Genomic DNA, 13,647 nt, shown 5'->3' with positions numbered 1-13,647 from the left:
GTTTGTTCCCGCTTTGTTGCTGCTTTGGACCCGACGACGAGCGTCCGTCCGTCCGCAGAGCAGCTGGTGGGCTCGGGTTTTGCCACTCCTCGGTTCCTGCAGACGCAGTTTCCGATCTCACCAAAACTGCCGGGGCGGGGCTGCTGAGTCGCGTGCTGTGTGTGGTTTTGACTATTAAAAGCTACCGTAGGGCGCCCGGGTGGCTCAGTTGTTTGAGTGACTGCCTGCAGCTGTCATGGTCCTGGAGTCCTGGGTTCCGCCCGGGCTCCCTGCTCGGCGGGGCGTCTGCTTGTCCCTCTGACCTTCCCCCTCTCATGCTCACTCTCTCCCATTCTCTCTCTCAAGTGAATAAATAAAAACTTAAAAAAAAAAATCTACTGTATGTTCCCAGGGGTCGGTGGGGGCCCACGATTCTACGTTCCCACGGCGACAAGCGAGGGCTCTGGCTGCACCTGCTGGGCCGCGTCCCGGCCAGGCCGGCTGACCCAGCATCGGCCAGTGCTCGGCTGCGCAGCGCTACCCCAGCGGGGCTCCAGGGGCGCGCGGGCGCTCAGCATCTCCTGTGTTCGCCATCTAACTCCGTGCAGTGTTGAACTCGACATTTTGTCCTATTTTTAGTGGGTTTTTCTCATTACTCGGTTTCTAAGGGCCCAAGTCCTGATCAATATTTTCTCCTAGTCTCGGAGAGAGAGGGGTGTGCGCCGTGTTCCGGAGTTCCGAGGGCAAGACTGAGTCTCTGCCCGGGAAGTGCGGTGTCTGCTGGGGGCGTTGGAGCTGCTCTGGGGCCGCCCGAAGCCCTTCCTGTTCCCGGTTCGTGGTTCTGATTCCATCTCGTGCTCTTCCTGGATCTGTCGAGATGAGCCCGTGTTTGAGTTTGTTATGTGGTGAAGGACATCGTGGTCTCCCGTGTGTACCCGTCTTCCCTTCCTGGGATGGATTCTTCTCCGCCATACGTATTCTCCTCTTTACTTACTGCTGGATTTGAGCTTCTAGAATGTTGTTAAAGATGTTTATGGTTATGAAGGGAAATGGTCCTGTGTTTCTGTTTTCCTTTGCAATGTCTGGCTTTGGTAGGAAGGTAGTCACTGCTATCATAAAATGGGAGGGAAGAGCTCACTCCTTACTTTTATGAAAAACCTGGCGGAGAATTTCCACGTTTTCCTTGTATGTTTGGAAGGGTTTGTCAGTGAATTTTTAAAGAGATTTATTTTAGAGAGAAAACATTGAGGGGGGACCGCGCAGAGGGAGAGAGAGAATCCCAAGCGGGCTCCACGACCCTGAGATCATGGCCTGAGCCGAAACCAAGAGTCAAGACGCTCAACAGACTGAACCACCCAGGCACCCCCATCGGTGAATTCTTCATGAAATTGTCTTCATATGGAGCTCTGGAACCGGGGTTAACTCTCTTCGTCAGAAATGAGGCTCTTCCGGCTGTATGATTGGAATGAGCTTTGCTGCCGTGCTTTTCAAATAATGCTTCCACTCCAGCCAAGTCGTCAGATCTTTAGCATCAGAGTCAAACTATTCCCTTCCGATCTTTTCCAGCAGCTGTAGGACCCATAGTGATTTTTGTGTTCCGGTTTTAGCGGAGGTGAGCGGACACACGGCGGCAGGCACAGTGTACGAGTGTGAGTTTTGTCCCGTGCACACTCCTGAGTCGCGAACACAGTCTGCATAGCAGACCGGAGTTTTCGCTCCAGAAGGTTCTCTCTTCTGCCCGCCACTTGCACTGCATCCCGCGTGCGCGCCGGTGAGCCGTCGGGCATCCGCCGAGATGAGTGCAGGCGCCACGGGTAGTTCTGTCCGTTCGGAGGAAAGACGAGTGGAAGCGGGGGGTGTGCAGCCTTCCCGCTGGCTGCTTCCACTCTGCACACTGCTGAGTGCCACACGGGCCAGTCTCTCCGCACCGACGTGAGGACAGGCCGCCTCCATTCTCTGGGTGACGCGTGTCTCCAGTGTGGCGCTGTTGGAAGCAGAGATGCTGTGGACACACTCGTGAGAGTGTCTCTGTAGACACGGGTGTTCCTTCCTCTTGGGTAAAACGCGAGGTGGGTGGTGTCTAGGGGGCCCAGTCGGTAAAGCGTCTGACTCTTGATTTCAGCTCAGGTCACGATCTCAGGGTCGTGAGTTGGAGCCCCGTGTTGAGATCCCTGTTCAGTAGGGAGTCTGCTTGGGATTCTCTCTCTCGGTCTAAAATAAGTAAATCTTTAAAAAACCAAAAGAAAGAAAAAAAGAAAGAAAAAAAAAACCCCGAGGTGTGGAATTGTGGAGGTGTACGGTAGGTTTGTGCCATGTAGAAACTGGCAAACGGGTGCCTGGGTGACTCAGTGAACTGTCTGCCTTTGGTTGAGGTCATGGTCTCGGGGTTCTGGGATCGAGCCCTACATCAGGTCCCCTGCTGAGCGGGGAGTCTGCTGCCCCCTCTCCGTCCGCCTCTCCCCCAACCCTTCTGCCCCGGTGGTGCGCGCACTTGCTCTCTCAAATAAATAAAACCTTAAATAAAAAAAGAAAGGAAAAGGAAAAAAGAAACAACTGGCGAGCAGTCCTCGGCAGTGGCTACGCTGTCCGCACGCAGCAGTGGGCAGTCGCGGTCACACCCAGTTCCTTCTGCTTCGTTTCCTCCTCGGCGCTCGTTCTCGGGACTCTAACGGGAGCTACTCTGGTGACTGTCGGGTAGTGTTTCCCTGTGGCTCAATGTCTCTCCTAAATGACTAATGATTTAAGCATCTTTTCAAATTGGCATCTGCTTATCTCCATTGGTGAAGTATCCTTTGCCCATTGTTTAATTGGGTTGTTTGTATAGATTTGTAGACGCTCTTTATATGTCACGAGTGTAAGTCTTTGTCAGATCTAGCATGTCAATATTTCCTTCCAGCTGGTTTTTTTTTTTAACTTCTTAATGATGTATTTCAATGATGTCCAATTTGTCACTTTTTTTTCTAGTTAGCTTTTGTAGTGTTTTCTCTAAGATGTCTTTATCTGTACCAAGGTTGCGAAGATGTTCTGTGTCTGTTCTGTTGTACCTTTACATCTAGATGAACCACCTGGAAGGAAGATTTTTTGGAGTGAGATTAGGGTTGAGCTTCCTCCTGTTCCCATACATTTAGCCGGTTGTCGCAGCCCTGTTTGTTGAAAAGACTTCCTACTGACCTGTCCGGTGACTTCTGTTGACGATCAGCTGACTGTGTCTACATCCTGTTCCGCACATCGATCTGTTTATGCGCACGCTCTTACCGTCTTAATCACTGCTGCTTTGCCGGGGTGGGGAAGCTTTAAATCACATGGTGTGTGTTCTCTAGCTTGGATCTTTTCCAAGGTTATCTTGACTATTCAACTTGGTGTTTCCATGTGTGTGTGTACACCTGTGCGTGTCAGATTTTCAACGTACGTATGTTTAAATTGTGTTGGGGTTCGGATTGGAATTACCTCGAATGTACTGGGTTGACTTGGAGAGAACTAACGTCTTTATGGTATTTAATCTTCTCATCCGTAAACATAGTATACTTTTTTATTTAGGCTTTTTAAAATCTCAGCACTGTTCTGTGTTCTTAGTATACTAGTCTAGCGCATCTGCTTCATTAAATTTATTCCTATGAGATGTGTTTTGAATGTGATCATAAGTCATATTTTTACATTTTTTTAAAGATTTTATTTATTTATTTGACGGAAAGAGAGATCACAAGCAGGCAGAGAGGCAGGCAGAGAGAGAGGAGGAAGCAGGCTCCCTGCTGAGCAGAGACCCCAATGCGGGGCTCGATCCCAGGACCCTGAGATCATGACCTGAGTTGAAGGCAGAGGCTTAACCCACGGAGCCACCCAGGTGCCCCTAAAAAAGAGATTCTTTAGGATTTCTGTAATCAGTAGGTGGACAGAGAGTTTGTTCTTCTATTCCAACTTTTTTATTTTTTTAAAGATGTTATTTATTTATTTGACAGACAGATCACAAGTAGGCAGAGAGGCAGGCAGAGAGAGAGAGAGGGAAGCAGGCTCCCCGCTGAGCAGAGAGCCCGATGCGGGACTCGATCCCAGGACCCTGAGATCATGACCTGAGCCGAAGGCAGAGGCTTTACCCACTGAGCCCCCCAGGCGCCCCCTAGTCCAGCCTTTTAATCATTCATCTTTGCCTTCGTGCCAAGGCCAGGACCTGCGGTGTGGTGTAGAATGGAGGGATGAAAGTGCTCGTGCCTGTTCCCGGCCTTGGAGGGGAGCGGCCGGACCGCAGCCGTCAGGTGGGCCGTCCGCCCTGGGTTCCCCCAGGTGCTTTGTATCCGTCTGAGGAGGTTCCTCTCTGTTTGCTGGAATGTTTGTTGTGGATGATAATTTTATTCCATCAGTTTTTTCCTGCATCTGTTGAGACAACCACTTTGGCTTTTCTCCTTTAATACGTGCACTTACAGACTGTCGATTGTTAAATCAACTTTGCAATCCTGGGCCCAGCCCCACTCGGTCATGCTCTGTTATCCGTTCACAATGTTGCTGGATTCAACTGGCTAAGAGTTCGTTCAGGCATTTTGCATCTGTGTTGTGAAGGGAACCGTGTGTACTTTTATTTTCCTGTAAGATGATCTGTCGGATTTCAGTACAACATGGTGCTGGCCTCCAGCATGGGTCAGGAGGTGATCCCTGTCCTTCCGACGGACTTCTGTGGGATCCTAGGACTCCGTGCTTAAGAGTGCGCTGGACTTCACTGTGACACCCACAGGGCCCAGGATTTCCTGGGAAGGCTTTTGACTAAAGTCAGTTTCCCTAATAGATGTAGAAGTATTAAGGTTGTCTATTTCTTCTTGTATAATTTGTACATTTCACCAAATTTATTGCCGTAAAGCTGTTCCCTTACTGCTTTGATGTCCAGAAGAGGTCAGCCCATCTCGTTCATGAGAGTGGCTGTGGGTCTGCTCCTTTCCTCTTGATTGGTTTTATGAGAGTTTACAGTTACTCTACAGAGCCAACTTTTGGCTTTGCTGATCGCTTTCCGTTTCATTGATTTTGGTCTTATCTTTGTTTTTTCCCTCCTTTGCATATTTGGGATTAAATATGCTGCTGCTTTTTTTTCTATGTTTTCATGATGGAAGTTTAATTTTAAACCTTTCTTCTGATAGAGGCACTTAAAGCAATAACTTTTCTCTAAGCACTGCCTTAACTGTATCTCACGAATTTTGTATTATTTTGATTTCCTGTGTGATATCTTTATTTGACCTTCAGGTTACTTGGAAGTAATGTTTAATTTCCAACACGGTTTTCATTTGGGGATTTTGAGGGCATTGCTGCTGTTGATTCCTAATTTAAGTTTGGGCTGGTCTGAGAACACGTCCCGTAAGACTTAAATCTTTGTATTTCATGGTCCAGCGTATGCTCTAGCTCGAGGAACACTCTGTTTGCTACAAAAGAAGGGGATTCTGCGGTGTGGGGTACAGCGTTCTGTCATGTCAGGTCACACTGGCAGACAGTGACGAACTTTGTGTCGTCACGGAGTTTTTATTTACTGGTTCTCCCACTTACCGAGAGGAGGGTGTGAAAATCTCCCGACTCCTAGTGTGGATTTGTCTGTTCTGCCCTGTCGTTCTACCGTGTTCACCCCTGCGTGTTACACAGGATTATTACCTCTTGGGAACTAGTAACCGTCTCAAGGAACTGAACTGCCTTTTTCACATGATGCACACTTCAGCAGGAGGCAATACTTTGCTGGATGGGAACTGGCGGTGCTGATTGTCTCCCTGGTGCACTTGCTCTGCCTCTCCCCGCCCCCCCCAACCCCAGCCCCAATGTCCGTGTATTTGAAAAGTGCGTCTCTTGTAGATGACGAGTGTGTTGGGGGGCGCCTGGGTGGCTCAGTGGGTTAAAGCCGCTGCCTTAGGCTCAGGTCATGATCTCAGGGTCCTGGGATCGAGTCCCACATCGGGCTCTCTGTGCAGCAGGGAGCCTGCTTCCCCCCCACCCCTCTCTCTCTCTGCCTGCCTCTCCATCTACTTGTGATCTCTCTCTGTCAAATAAATAAATTAAAAAAAAAATCTCTAAAAAAAAAAATAAAATAAAAAAAGATAACGAGTGTGTTGGTCTGTCTTCTGTTCTTCTAATGACACCTGTCACTGCCTTTAAGGCCCACCCTAACCCAGGATGACCTCATCTAGAGATTGACAGGGCCACATCCACAGGACATGGGGTCAGGATGTGGACTGGCCTTTCTGGGCCACTGCAGCTGCTCTCACGTGCTTATGGGCTCATTCCGAGCATTTTCACAGGTGCCCAGTAAAGCAGCCTGCTGGAGTGTTCTCTGGGCTGGTCCTGGGCCCAGCGGGGGAGGGCCCTTATTAGTCGCCACGCCAGCCCAGGAATTCCAGGACTAGGCCAGGACTAAGGCACCGAGCCCCTCTCTGTTCCGAGGCACAGAAACCCAGAGCTCTGGAGTCCTGTGGGCTCAAGGCCAGGCTGCAGCCTCGCAGTTAGTAGCACAAGTGAGAAATGAGCTCCCGAGCGTCTGAGCCTGAGCCCCCGGGGACCCCACGGCTTCCAGACGCTTCCACGAAGCAGACACAGCGGGGCAGCTCTGCCCGGCTCTCTGGCCAAGCCCTCCCCAGCCCTGCAGGGAAAGCACCTCATCTTCCTAAGGAACCTTCTAGAAATGGACAAAAGTCAATCATACGCTTTTAATTCAGATGTTACACTCACATCCGATTCCAAGGTTGTCACTGAGAGTGGCCAATGTGTTCACATCTTCAGAGTGGCTCCTGACGACCAGGGCGAGGGACCATGTGTGCAGTCAGCAGGAGTGGGCCAGCCTGCCGCTGGCGCCATAGCCCAGGGCCGCACCCCGAAGCCAGCTTTGTCTTCTCTTATTCGAGATACGGCTGGAGCGCTGAAATCCTAGTAGAACTGGCTTCCCATTCAAGATAAACACTTTTTTTTTTTTGGTACCAACTTAATTCCGGTTTCTGGAGCCAAGGCGGGGAAGGCGTCGGCTCACGGATGCCAGCTCCCCTGGGGCTTCCCGGGACAAGGCGTTCAACACGGATGGTCCCCTGAGCACAGAGGGGACACTGAAGGCAGAAAGTGACCTTTCACCTAACAGCCCCCACCGGCCCTTCTGTCACTGTCGCGTAAGATCTTGGAAATTATCACCAAGAGTAAAGGGAACGAAAAGTTGGCATTAAAGTAACTGGAAGTGCGCGTCGTGTGAATCCAGGGCAAACCCCGAACGGCCCTGGCTTACTTTATGGCTCTCACCCACCAGCGAATGTGGGAAAAGTGAGGGTCTCGGACATCAGTGTTTAATAAACGAAGGAATTTATTATCGACAGGTAAAAACAGCTGGTTACGTGTGGACTGACATTCAATAATTTATGAGTGTTTCTGACCGGATTTGACTGTAATTTTTCACATGTTCACAAAAGCAGAATTCAACCTTGTGTCCTTTGCTACAGCAGAGTCTCCCTTCCAGAAGTCAGGAACACCCCTTCTTTGTAAGCACAGTCATGGGGGCATGAGGCCGCCTGGCTGTTCTCTGCACCACATTCCCAGAACACCCCAAAATCTGGGTCCGTGATATGGACCATGCAAAGCACGTAAGTTCTGCAGAGCAAGACCTGGTCTAAGCTTTCGTCTGGAGGCTCCGGACACTCTGAGCTCAGCCCCATCCCGGGGGCTGGCAAACACCCTCTGACCTTTCAGGGTCAGCATGGCTTCTGAGTCCGACAAGCCCAGGGCAGAGGGTCCAGCGGCCCCTTCTGCGGCTGAGCTCATGGTGGGTCCACTGGGGGACAGGGACCGACCCTCACTCGGTGCTGTCGGGGGGATATCCGCTCCCTCCTGGACACTGAGGAAGGGATATCTCGATATAATAGTAAAAATGTGTAAGAGGTCTTTTTTTGCAAATACTTAATTTATAGCTAATAAGATCATTTCAGATAAATAATGGACCATCTACGGCAACAGACAAGATGCAGATGGTAGAAATATATGTGACTGAGTGGCAGCAACGTCACTAGAAAATTCGATCATGGCTCTTTTCGGTGGAACTCCTCGCCAGTGATCTTTGGTAGCCCAGTCTCTCTAGGTCTCTTCATCACAAAGACCGGACACTAGTTAAAGAAGCACAGGGCTTGCCTCAGCCCAGCCTGGACGCACACCCTGAGCCTGGTGCCGTCCCCTCCCTGGGCCGTCCTGGGTCACCTGCTCTGAGCAGGCCCAGCGAGGGCAGCCACCAGTCTCTTCAGCCACAAGGTTGTCATGTAAAAAGCACCTCCTCTCAAAACGCACGTGCTGGAAATAAGCGGTCGCCGAAGGTGGCAGGTCCCCTGCCCGCTGATGCTCACTAGACACTTGCTGAGTGAACGAAGCAGAGGAAACGCACACCAGAGACTTGAGGTCTGCCGGTCACACGTGATGGGGCTAAATCACTTCCCTCCCGCGCTGGTGCTGGCCCCTAGTCGTGAGTTCTGGAACTTTCTAGACAACACACAGGGTAACTTCACGGCAGAGCCTATTAGCAAGTTGATCCAGCTGCCTGCGGAGAACCACCCCAAGCTGGCTGTTGGACTCAGGAGAGCAGCACACCGCCCTCCCCCATGGGGGGCCGGACTGGCTCCCCTCCCCCACCTTCCTGAGGGGGCGCCGGCAGGGGCGGGACACCGCGCTGCTCAGCATGTTCACCCACGTTTACTCGACTTTCCAGATGGCGATCTTCCCTTCCGCCTTGCCCGACCCGCTCAGCACGTATCTGTCCTCCGCCGAGCACAGGGTCTTCACCGTGTCCACGTGGGCCACCAGCTCCTTTTCCACCGTCTTCCTCTCGGCGTCGATCACGTAGATTTTCCCTTTGGACTTTCCCTGTGCCAGGCCTGTGCCACCGACCCAGATCTGCCGGGGAGGAACGGAGGGGCGTCGGCCACACGCAGACTGGCCCGGGAAGGGAGACCCCTGGAGGTGTGCTTTACCCAGTACACCCCCGCATCCGAGTCCTTCCTGGACAGGCCGCGAGGGGACGCGGCCAGGGCAAGAGCTGGGCCCCCGGGGGGGCGTGGCTCCCCGCCTTACCTGCTGCTTCACCCTGATCATGCAGCTGACCTCGGAGCAGTCCTGGAGGTGAACCGCCTGAGGCCGCTGGGTCAGGTCCTTCAGGCTCCACGTGTAGATGCTGTCGAGGCCGGCACAGGCCGCCCAGAGCTGCTCCTGCTGAAAGACAGGTCACGGTGTGGCTGCCGGTGTGGCTGCCGGTGGCCCTCCGCCCCGGGGGGCCCGCCCAGACAGACGCCGCGGCCCGGACAGATACCTCCGGGAGGAGCTGGAAGCTGAGGAAGGACGTGCTGATGTCCTTGAAGTTCTCGCTGACCTTCAGTTCTTGACAAAGGAGTCCGCTGGACGTCATGGCCACGATACTGTTCCCTGTGCCTGCAGAAGGAAGGGCGAGCGTGAGGCCCGGGGGCGCACCCGGGGCCCAGGGATGAAGCCACTCGAAACGTCACCTGGGCAACTGGCAGGTGCCAGCATCAGCCGAGCGCTCCCAGCAGCGCCGGGGGCCGTCTCCCCGCTGCGACTGACGGGGAGCCCGCCACCTGTCACGCCTTCCGAGGCCTCACCCACCCCGTGGGATCACGTTAGCGTTGGGAACCCTTCCCCCACCAAGCCCCAGCCAGTCCTTCCCCCGTCGCAGATGAGAATTCAAAGTGACGATGCCACATGTCACCAAGTGCATCTTCATCTGTGACTCGGAGAACGTCTGTGACCCAAAAGCCACTGCAGCTCGACAGCCTCAGGAGGCTGGGCAGCCCAAGACTTGTCCTGCTGGGACGGCACCCTGTGCCCCTGACTCCAGCACTGAGGCCACTGCACCAGCACCCAGACACGAGGACAGGCAGGCGCAGCCTCGGGGGCTGCCCCAGCTGGATGCAGAGAGAGGGGGAGCCCGCAGGTGGCTGTAGGTCCCCTCGGCCACCCCTGGCCGTGGTTGCCCCAAAGACTTGGAAACTCAGCGGGGCTCTCAGTCACAGAAAGCGAGAGCTGCCCTCACCCTCTCCTTCCTGCTTCGATGCTCAGATCAGGGTAGTCTCCCCCAAGTAAAACCTGGTCCTGCACACGGCCTGTCGGCCAGCTACACCGTTAGCCACTCGGACCAACCAGTGAGGCCCCTGTGATGCCGCGGCTGGCCAGGAACCCCGGGCCCGCCCCTCGGAAGGCACTTCTGGCCCCCAGGGCCCCCGTCAGTGCACTGGACACAAAGCCCCAGAAGAGGCCCCGATAAGAAGGGGCCCGGGACAGGACGAGGCTCAAGAGAGGCTGAGCAGGGCAGCGACAGAGGAGGGCGCCCGTCCCTGGCCTCTCGCACCCCATGGCCGCGGGCGAGCTCCGCCGCGGGAAGGGCAGTACTCTAGTTCACTTTGCAAATGAAGACGGACTCCAGAGAGGCCACAGCCTGAACCGCGGGGGGTGGGAACAGGTCTGCTTCGCCCTCAGACGCAGGGAGCCCGAGCAAGGGCAGCCGGCCACGCAGCCCTTGGGGAGGACGCGGACGTCTGAGGTGGCCTTGCTGGGCTAGAGAGGACGGCCATAGCCCCTCAGGCTCACCTCGCCAAATGCCTGGAGAGGAGTGGGGCGCACCGCCTGGCCGGCCCTCCCTGTCAGGTCCGCCTCCGAGCACACCGAGGTCCGCATGTCAGAAGACCCCGACCTGCTCCCAGCATCTGCACTGGTGATGTCTGATGAGGGACCAAGGCTTGCGCTTGGCAGACGCTTACGACAACACTTGTCAGGCGTGCGCTCCCTGTGGCCTGAAGAAAGCCCACGCTTCTCCTTGTCAGAGGGAAACTAGTGACTCTACTAACTTGGAAGAGGACAGCGACTCTGTCCTGTGTACACTCCCTCATTGTCCCTGGCACGACCCTTTCATTTAGCACAGTCAGGTCAGCTGTGGTAGTCGAGAATGCAGCCGGGCTGCATGCGCACACACGCACACACATGCACACGCACACGCACGCTGGAGATCAAGCCTGAGACATACGTCCTTGAACAGAGAAGTGAACTCCCACCCCGTACCCAGACCCAGGCTCTCCTTGCCGGTAATTCCCGGTTCTCCACGGGACCCCGAGGAAGAAGCTTTCTCGCGCTATGTCATGGTCCACCTTGCTCAAGGGTCTGGTTCGGGGCTGCCAATGTGTCTGGGAAGAGAAGGAATACCCCCAAAATGAGGGAGCCCAAAAATGTACAAATAATTCTCAAATCTGTGGCCGACTCCTGAACTGTGTATAAACAGAGAAGGCAGAAGCAGAACAGCTCAGAGTTAGAACTCATTCAGCTAGGAAGGCTGCACACATTCCGCAGGCGTCCCCTTGCGACCCCAAAAGAGCCGCGCTTACAAAAGCGAAGACTATACGCGAGAACGTGTCACGTGCTCCAGGATTACGCTCAAAAGTGAAATGTGTTTAACCCAGAAAAGCGGAACACCAAGCCTCTGCAGGATTAGGACTGGCCAGTAAGTGATTCAGTGACCTTCCGGAACAAAGCCTAATGGTCTCTAAAGAAGGCTGTAATTCGGTCTCCTAGACGTGTCCACAACAGCCAGGATACAACAGGAACTCCTGCACATGTGACGCACGAGGACACGAAGGCAGCAGAAGAAACAGCACACAGAAGCAGACCCACCGATGACCCAGGATCCGGCAGAGAACGACCTCGACCGACAATTACAAATAAATTTAAAAACTCACAGGAAGACAGAGGACAGGTGGACATAAAGACTTTAGAAGAGAAATGGAAATTTTGGGGGGCTGAAATGAAAATTTGCTGGACAGGTCCAGCAGCAGACAGGACACTGATGGTGAAACGTTCAGGTCTTCACCAAGCTCGACACAGGACAGGAAGGAAGGAATCACAGCTGTGGGGAGGCCTGAGCGACATGGTCCGTCGCCCACTGTATCAGAACATTATTGTACATGTTCACAGCACGCTCTGACTCTAGAATACGTGTGTGTGTACGTTCACAGACACACACACACAATGAAAATCCCAGAAGACACGGACAAAGAATGGACAAAAGAAATACTGAAGGGAACGGTGAAAAGTCTCCGCCGCTCGTGAAAGTAAACCACAAGCGAGACAGATGTGAAGACCTTCACACCCGAGCACGCTTCAGCCTGACGCGTGAAGAGCAAAGACAGCCCCTCGCGCAGCCTCAGGGCCCAGACATGATGTGTTCAGCCAAACAACAGGAATGACTTCTCATCAGGAACACACAAACCTACATGACAACGGAAAGAGATTTCTAAACCGTGGGGGGATCCAGTCCGTCAGCCTGGAATTTGCTTACAGCAGACTCAGGTCATAAGAAATTCTAAGGGAGATGCTTAATGCTAAGGGAAGCACTGCCTGATGGAAACCACGAACGGACCTCTCCAGAAGTGGTTAAATATATAGGCAAAAATCAGTACTTATGCAAAAATTTTAAAAAATATTTTTGGAAGGGGGTGCCTGGGTGGCTCAGTGGGTTAAAGCCTCTGCCTTCGGCTCAGGTCATGATCTCAGGGTCCTGGGATCGAGTCCCGCACTGGGCTCTCTGTTCAGCGGGGAGCCGGCTTCCTCCTCTCTCTCTTCCTGCCTCTCTGCCTGCTTGTGATTTCTGTCTGCCAAATAAATAAAATCTTTAAAAAAAATTTTTTTTGGAGGTTTATCACACAAAAAGATACTGCTTTGAACAACAGTAGCCCAAGGGGCAGGAAGAGGTCAGTGGAACTGCGGATGCGGCCGGGAGCTCCCTACGTTCCGCGTTCAGGCTGCCGATCGCAATCCTTCGAGCAACCATGAGAAAGTGAAACCAAACAATGGAGAGCTAAGATGACGCTAAAGTAAATTAAATATAAAAAATCCTCCTTTCCTGCCCTCTTTTAGACGGAGTAACAAGAGCGAATTAGAAAGGTGGGAAAGGGAGGGGTGCGGGGGGCGGCGGGCCCCGCGAGAGCTGTCGGCACGGCGCTCGGAGCGAGCGGACCGGCACGCCGACGTTTCTGCACAGCACACGCACACACACGCGGGGCACACGTGCACCGGCCCACGACTGGGACGGCACTGGGGCCACCGGGGGAGGCTGCCGCCACACACCGCCACGAGGGCGTCGACGGTAAAAGCCAGTGGGTTTGGTGAAGACGCCAGCGACCCAGAACCCTCCTACGCGGCTGGCGGGAGCGGCACGCGGGGCAGCAGCTTTGAAGGAGAGTCGGACGGCGTCTCTAAGGGGTAAACACGGGGTAACTCCTGGGTGCCGTTGCAGGATAATCGCACAAGCACATCGACCTCCCCAAAAGGAGCTGTAGCCAAACATCGCAGGTGGCCCTGAGCACACGAGACTCGCCAACCGCGTGGCCACAGGGTCCGTGCAGGAAAGGCCCGGGACAGGTGACACGGCGGCAGAATCCACAACGGGTGCCCTGTGGGCGGGCGCTGCCCGGAACGCGGCGCAGGGGAGCCCCCCGCGGTGGTGGAAATGCCTGGGCCCCTGGGTGGTTCTGTGGTGTATGCTTTGGTCCACAGCCAACAAACGACGAGGTCATGCCTTTTACCTCGTGTAAAACAGGCTTCGAGTCCAGAAAGCTGCGCTCGTGACCATGGCCCTGGCATGTGGCACAGCCGGGGAAGGCTTGGAAGTGCAGGCGGCACCTGGGCTCT

General features: G+C 53.9%; 1 protein-coding gene across 3 annotated transcripts in view; it reads right to left on the bottom strand.

Moving 5' to 3' along the window:
- Positions 1 to 6,833: 6,833 nt before the first annotated feature.
- DENND3 (DENN domain containing 3) overlaps positions 6,834 to 13,647 on the bottom strand; it is a 53,378-nt gene continuing 46,564 nt past the window's right edge. For all 3 annotated transcript variants that reach the window (XM_032315907.1, XM_032315908.1, XM_032315909.1), the window contains 3 exons: positions 9,266 to 9,384; positions 9,031 to 9,168; positions 6,834 to 8,853 (listed from right to left, as the gene is read on the bottom strand). In XM_032315907.1, coding sequence (XP_032171798.1) covers positions 8,653 to 8,853; positions 9,031 to 9,168; positions 9,266 to 9,384 — 458 coding nt within the window. In that variant the 3' untranslated portion in view covers positions 6,834 to 8,652. The remainder of the gene's footprint in view (positions 8,854 to 9,030; positions 9,169 to 9,265; positions 9,385 to 13,647) is intronic.

This window comes from Mustela erminea, chromosome 16 (assembly GCF_009829155.1).
Source record: "Mustela erminea isolate mMusErm1 chromosome 16, mMusErm1.Pri, whole genome shotgun sequence".
NCBI lineage: Eukaryota > Metazoa > Chordata > Mammalia > Carnivora > Mustelidae > Mustela > Mustela erminea.
This window is presented reverse-complemented; position numbering and strand designations above follow the sequence as displayed.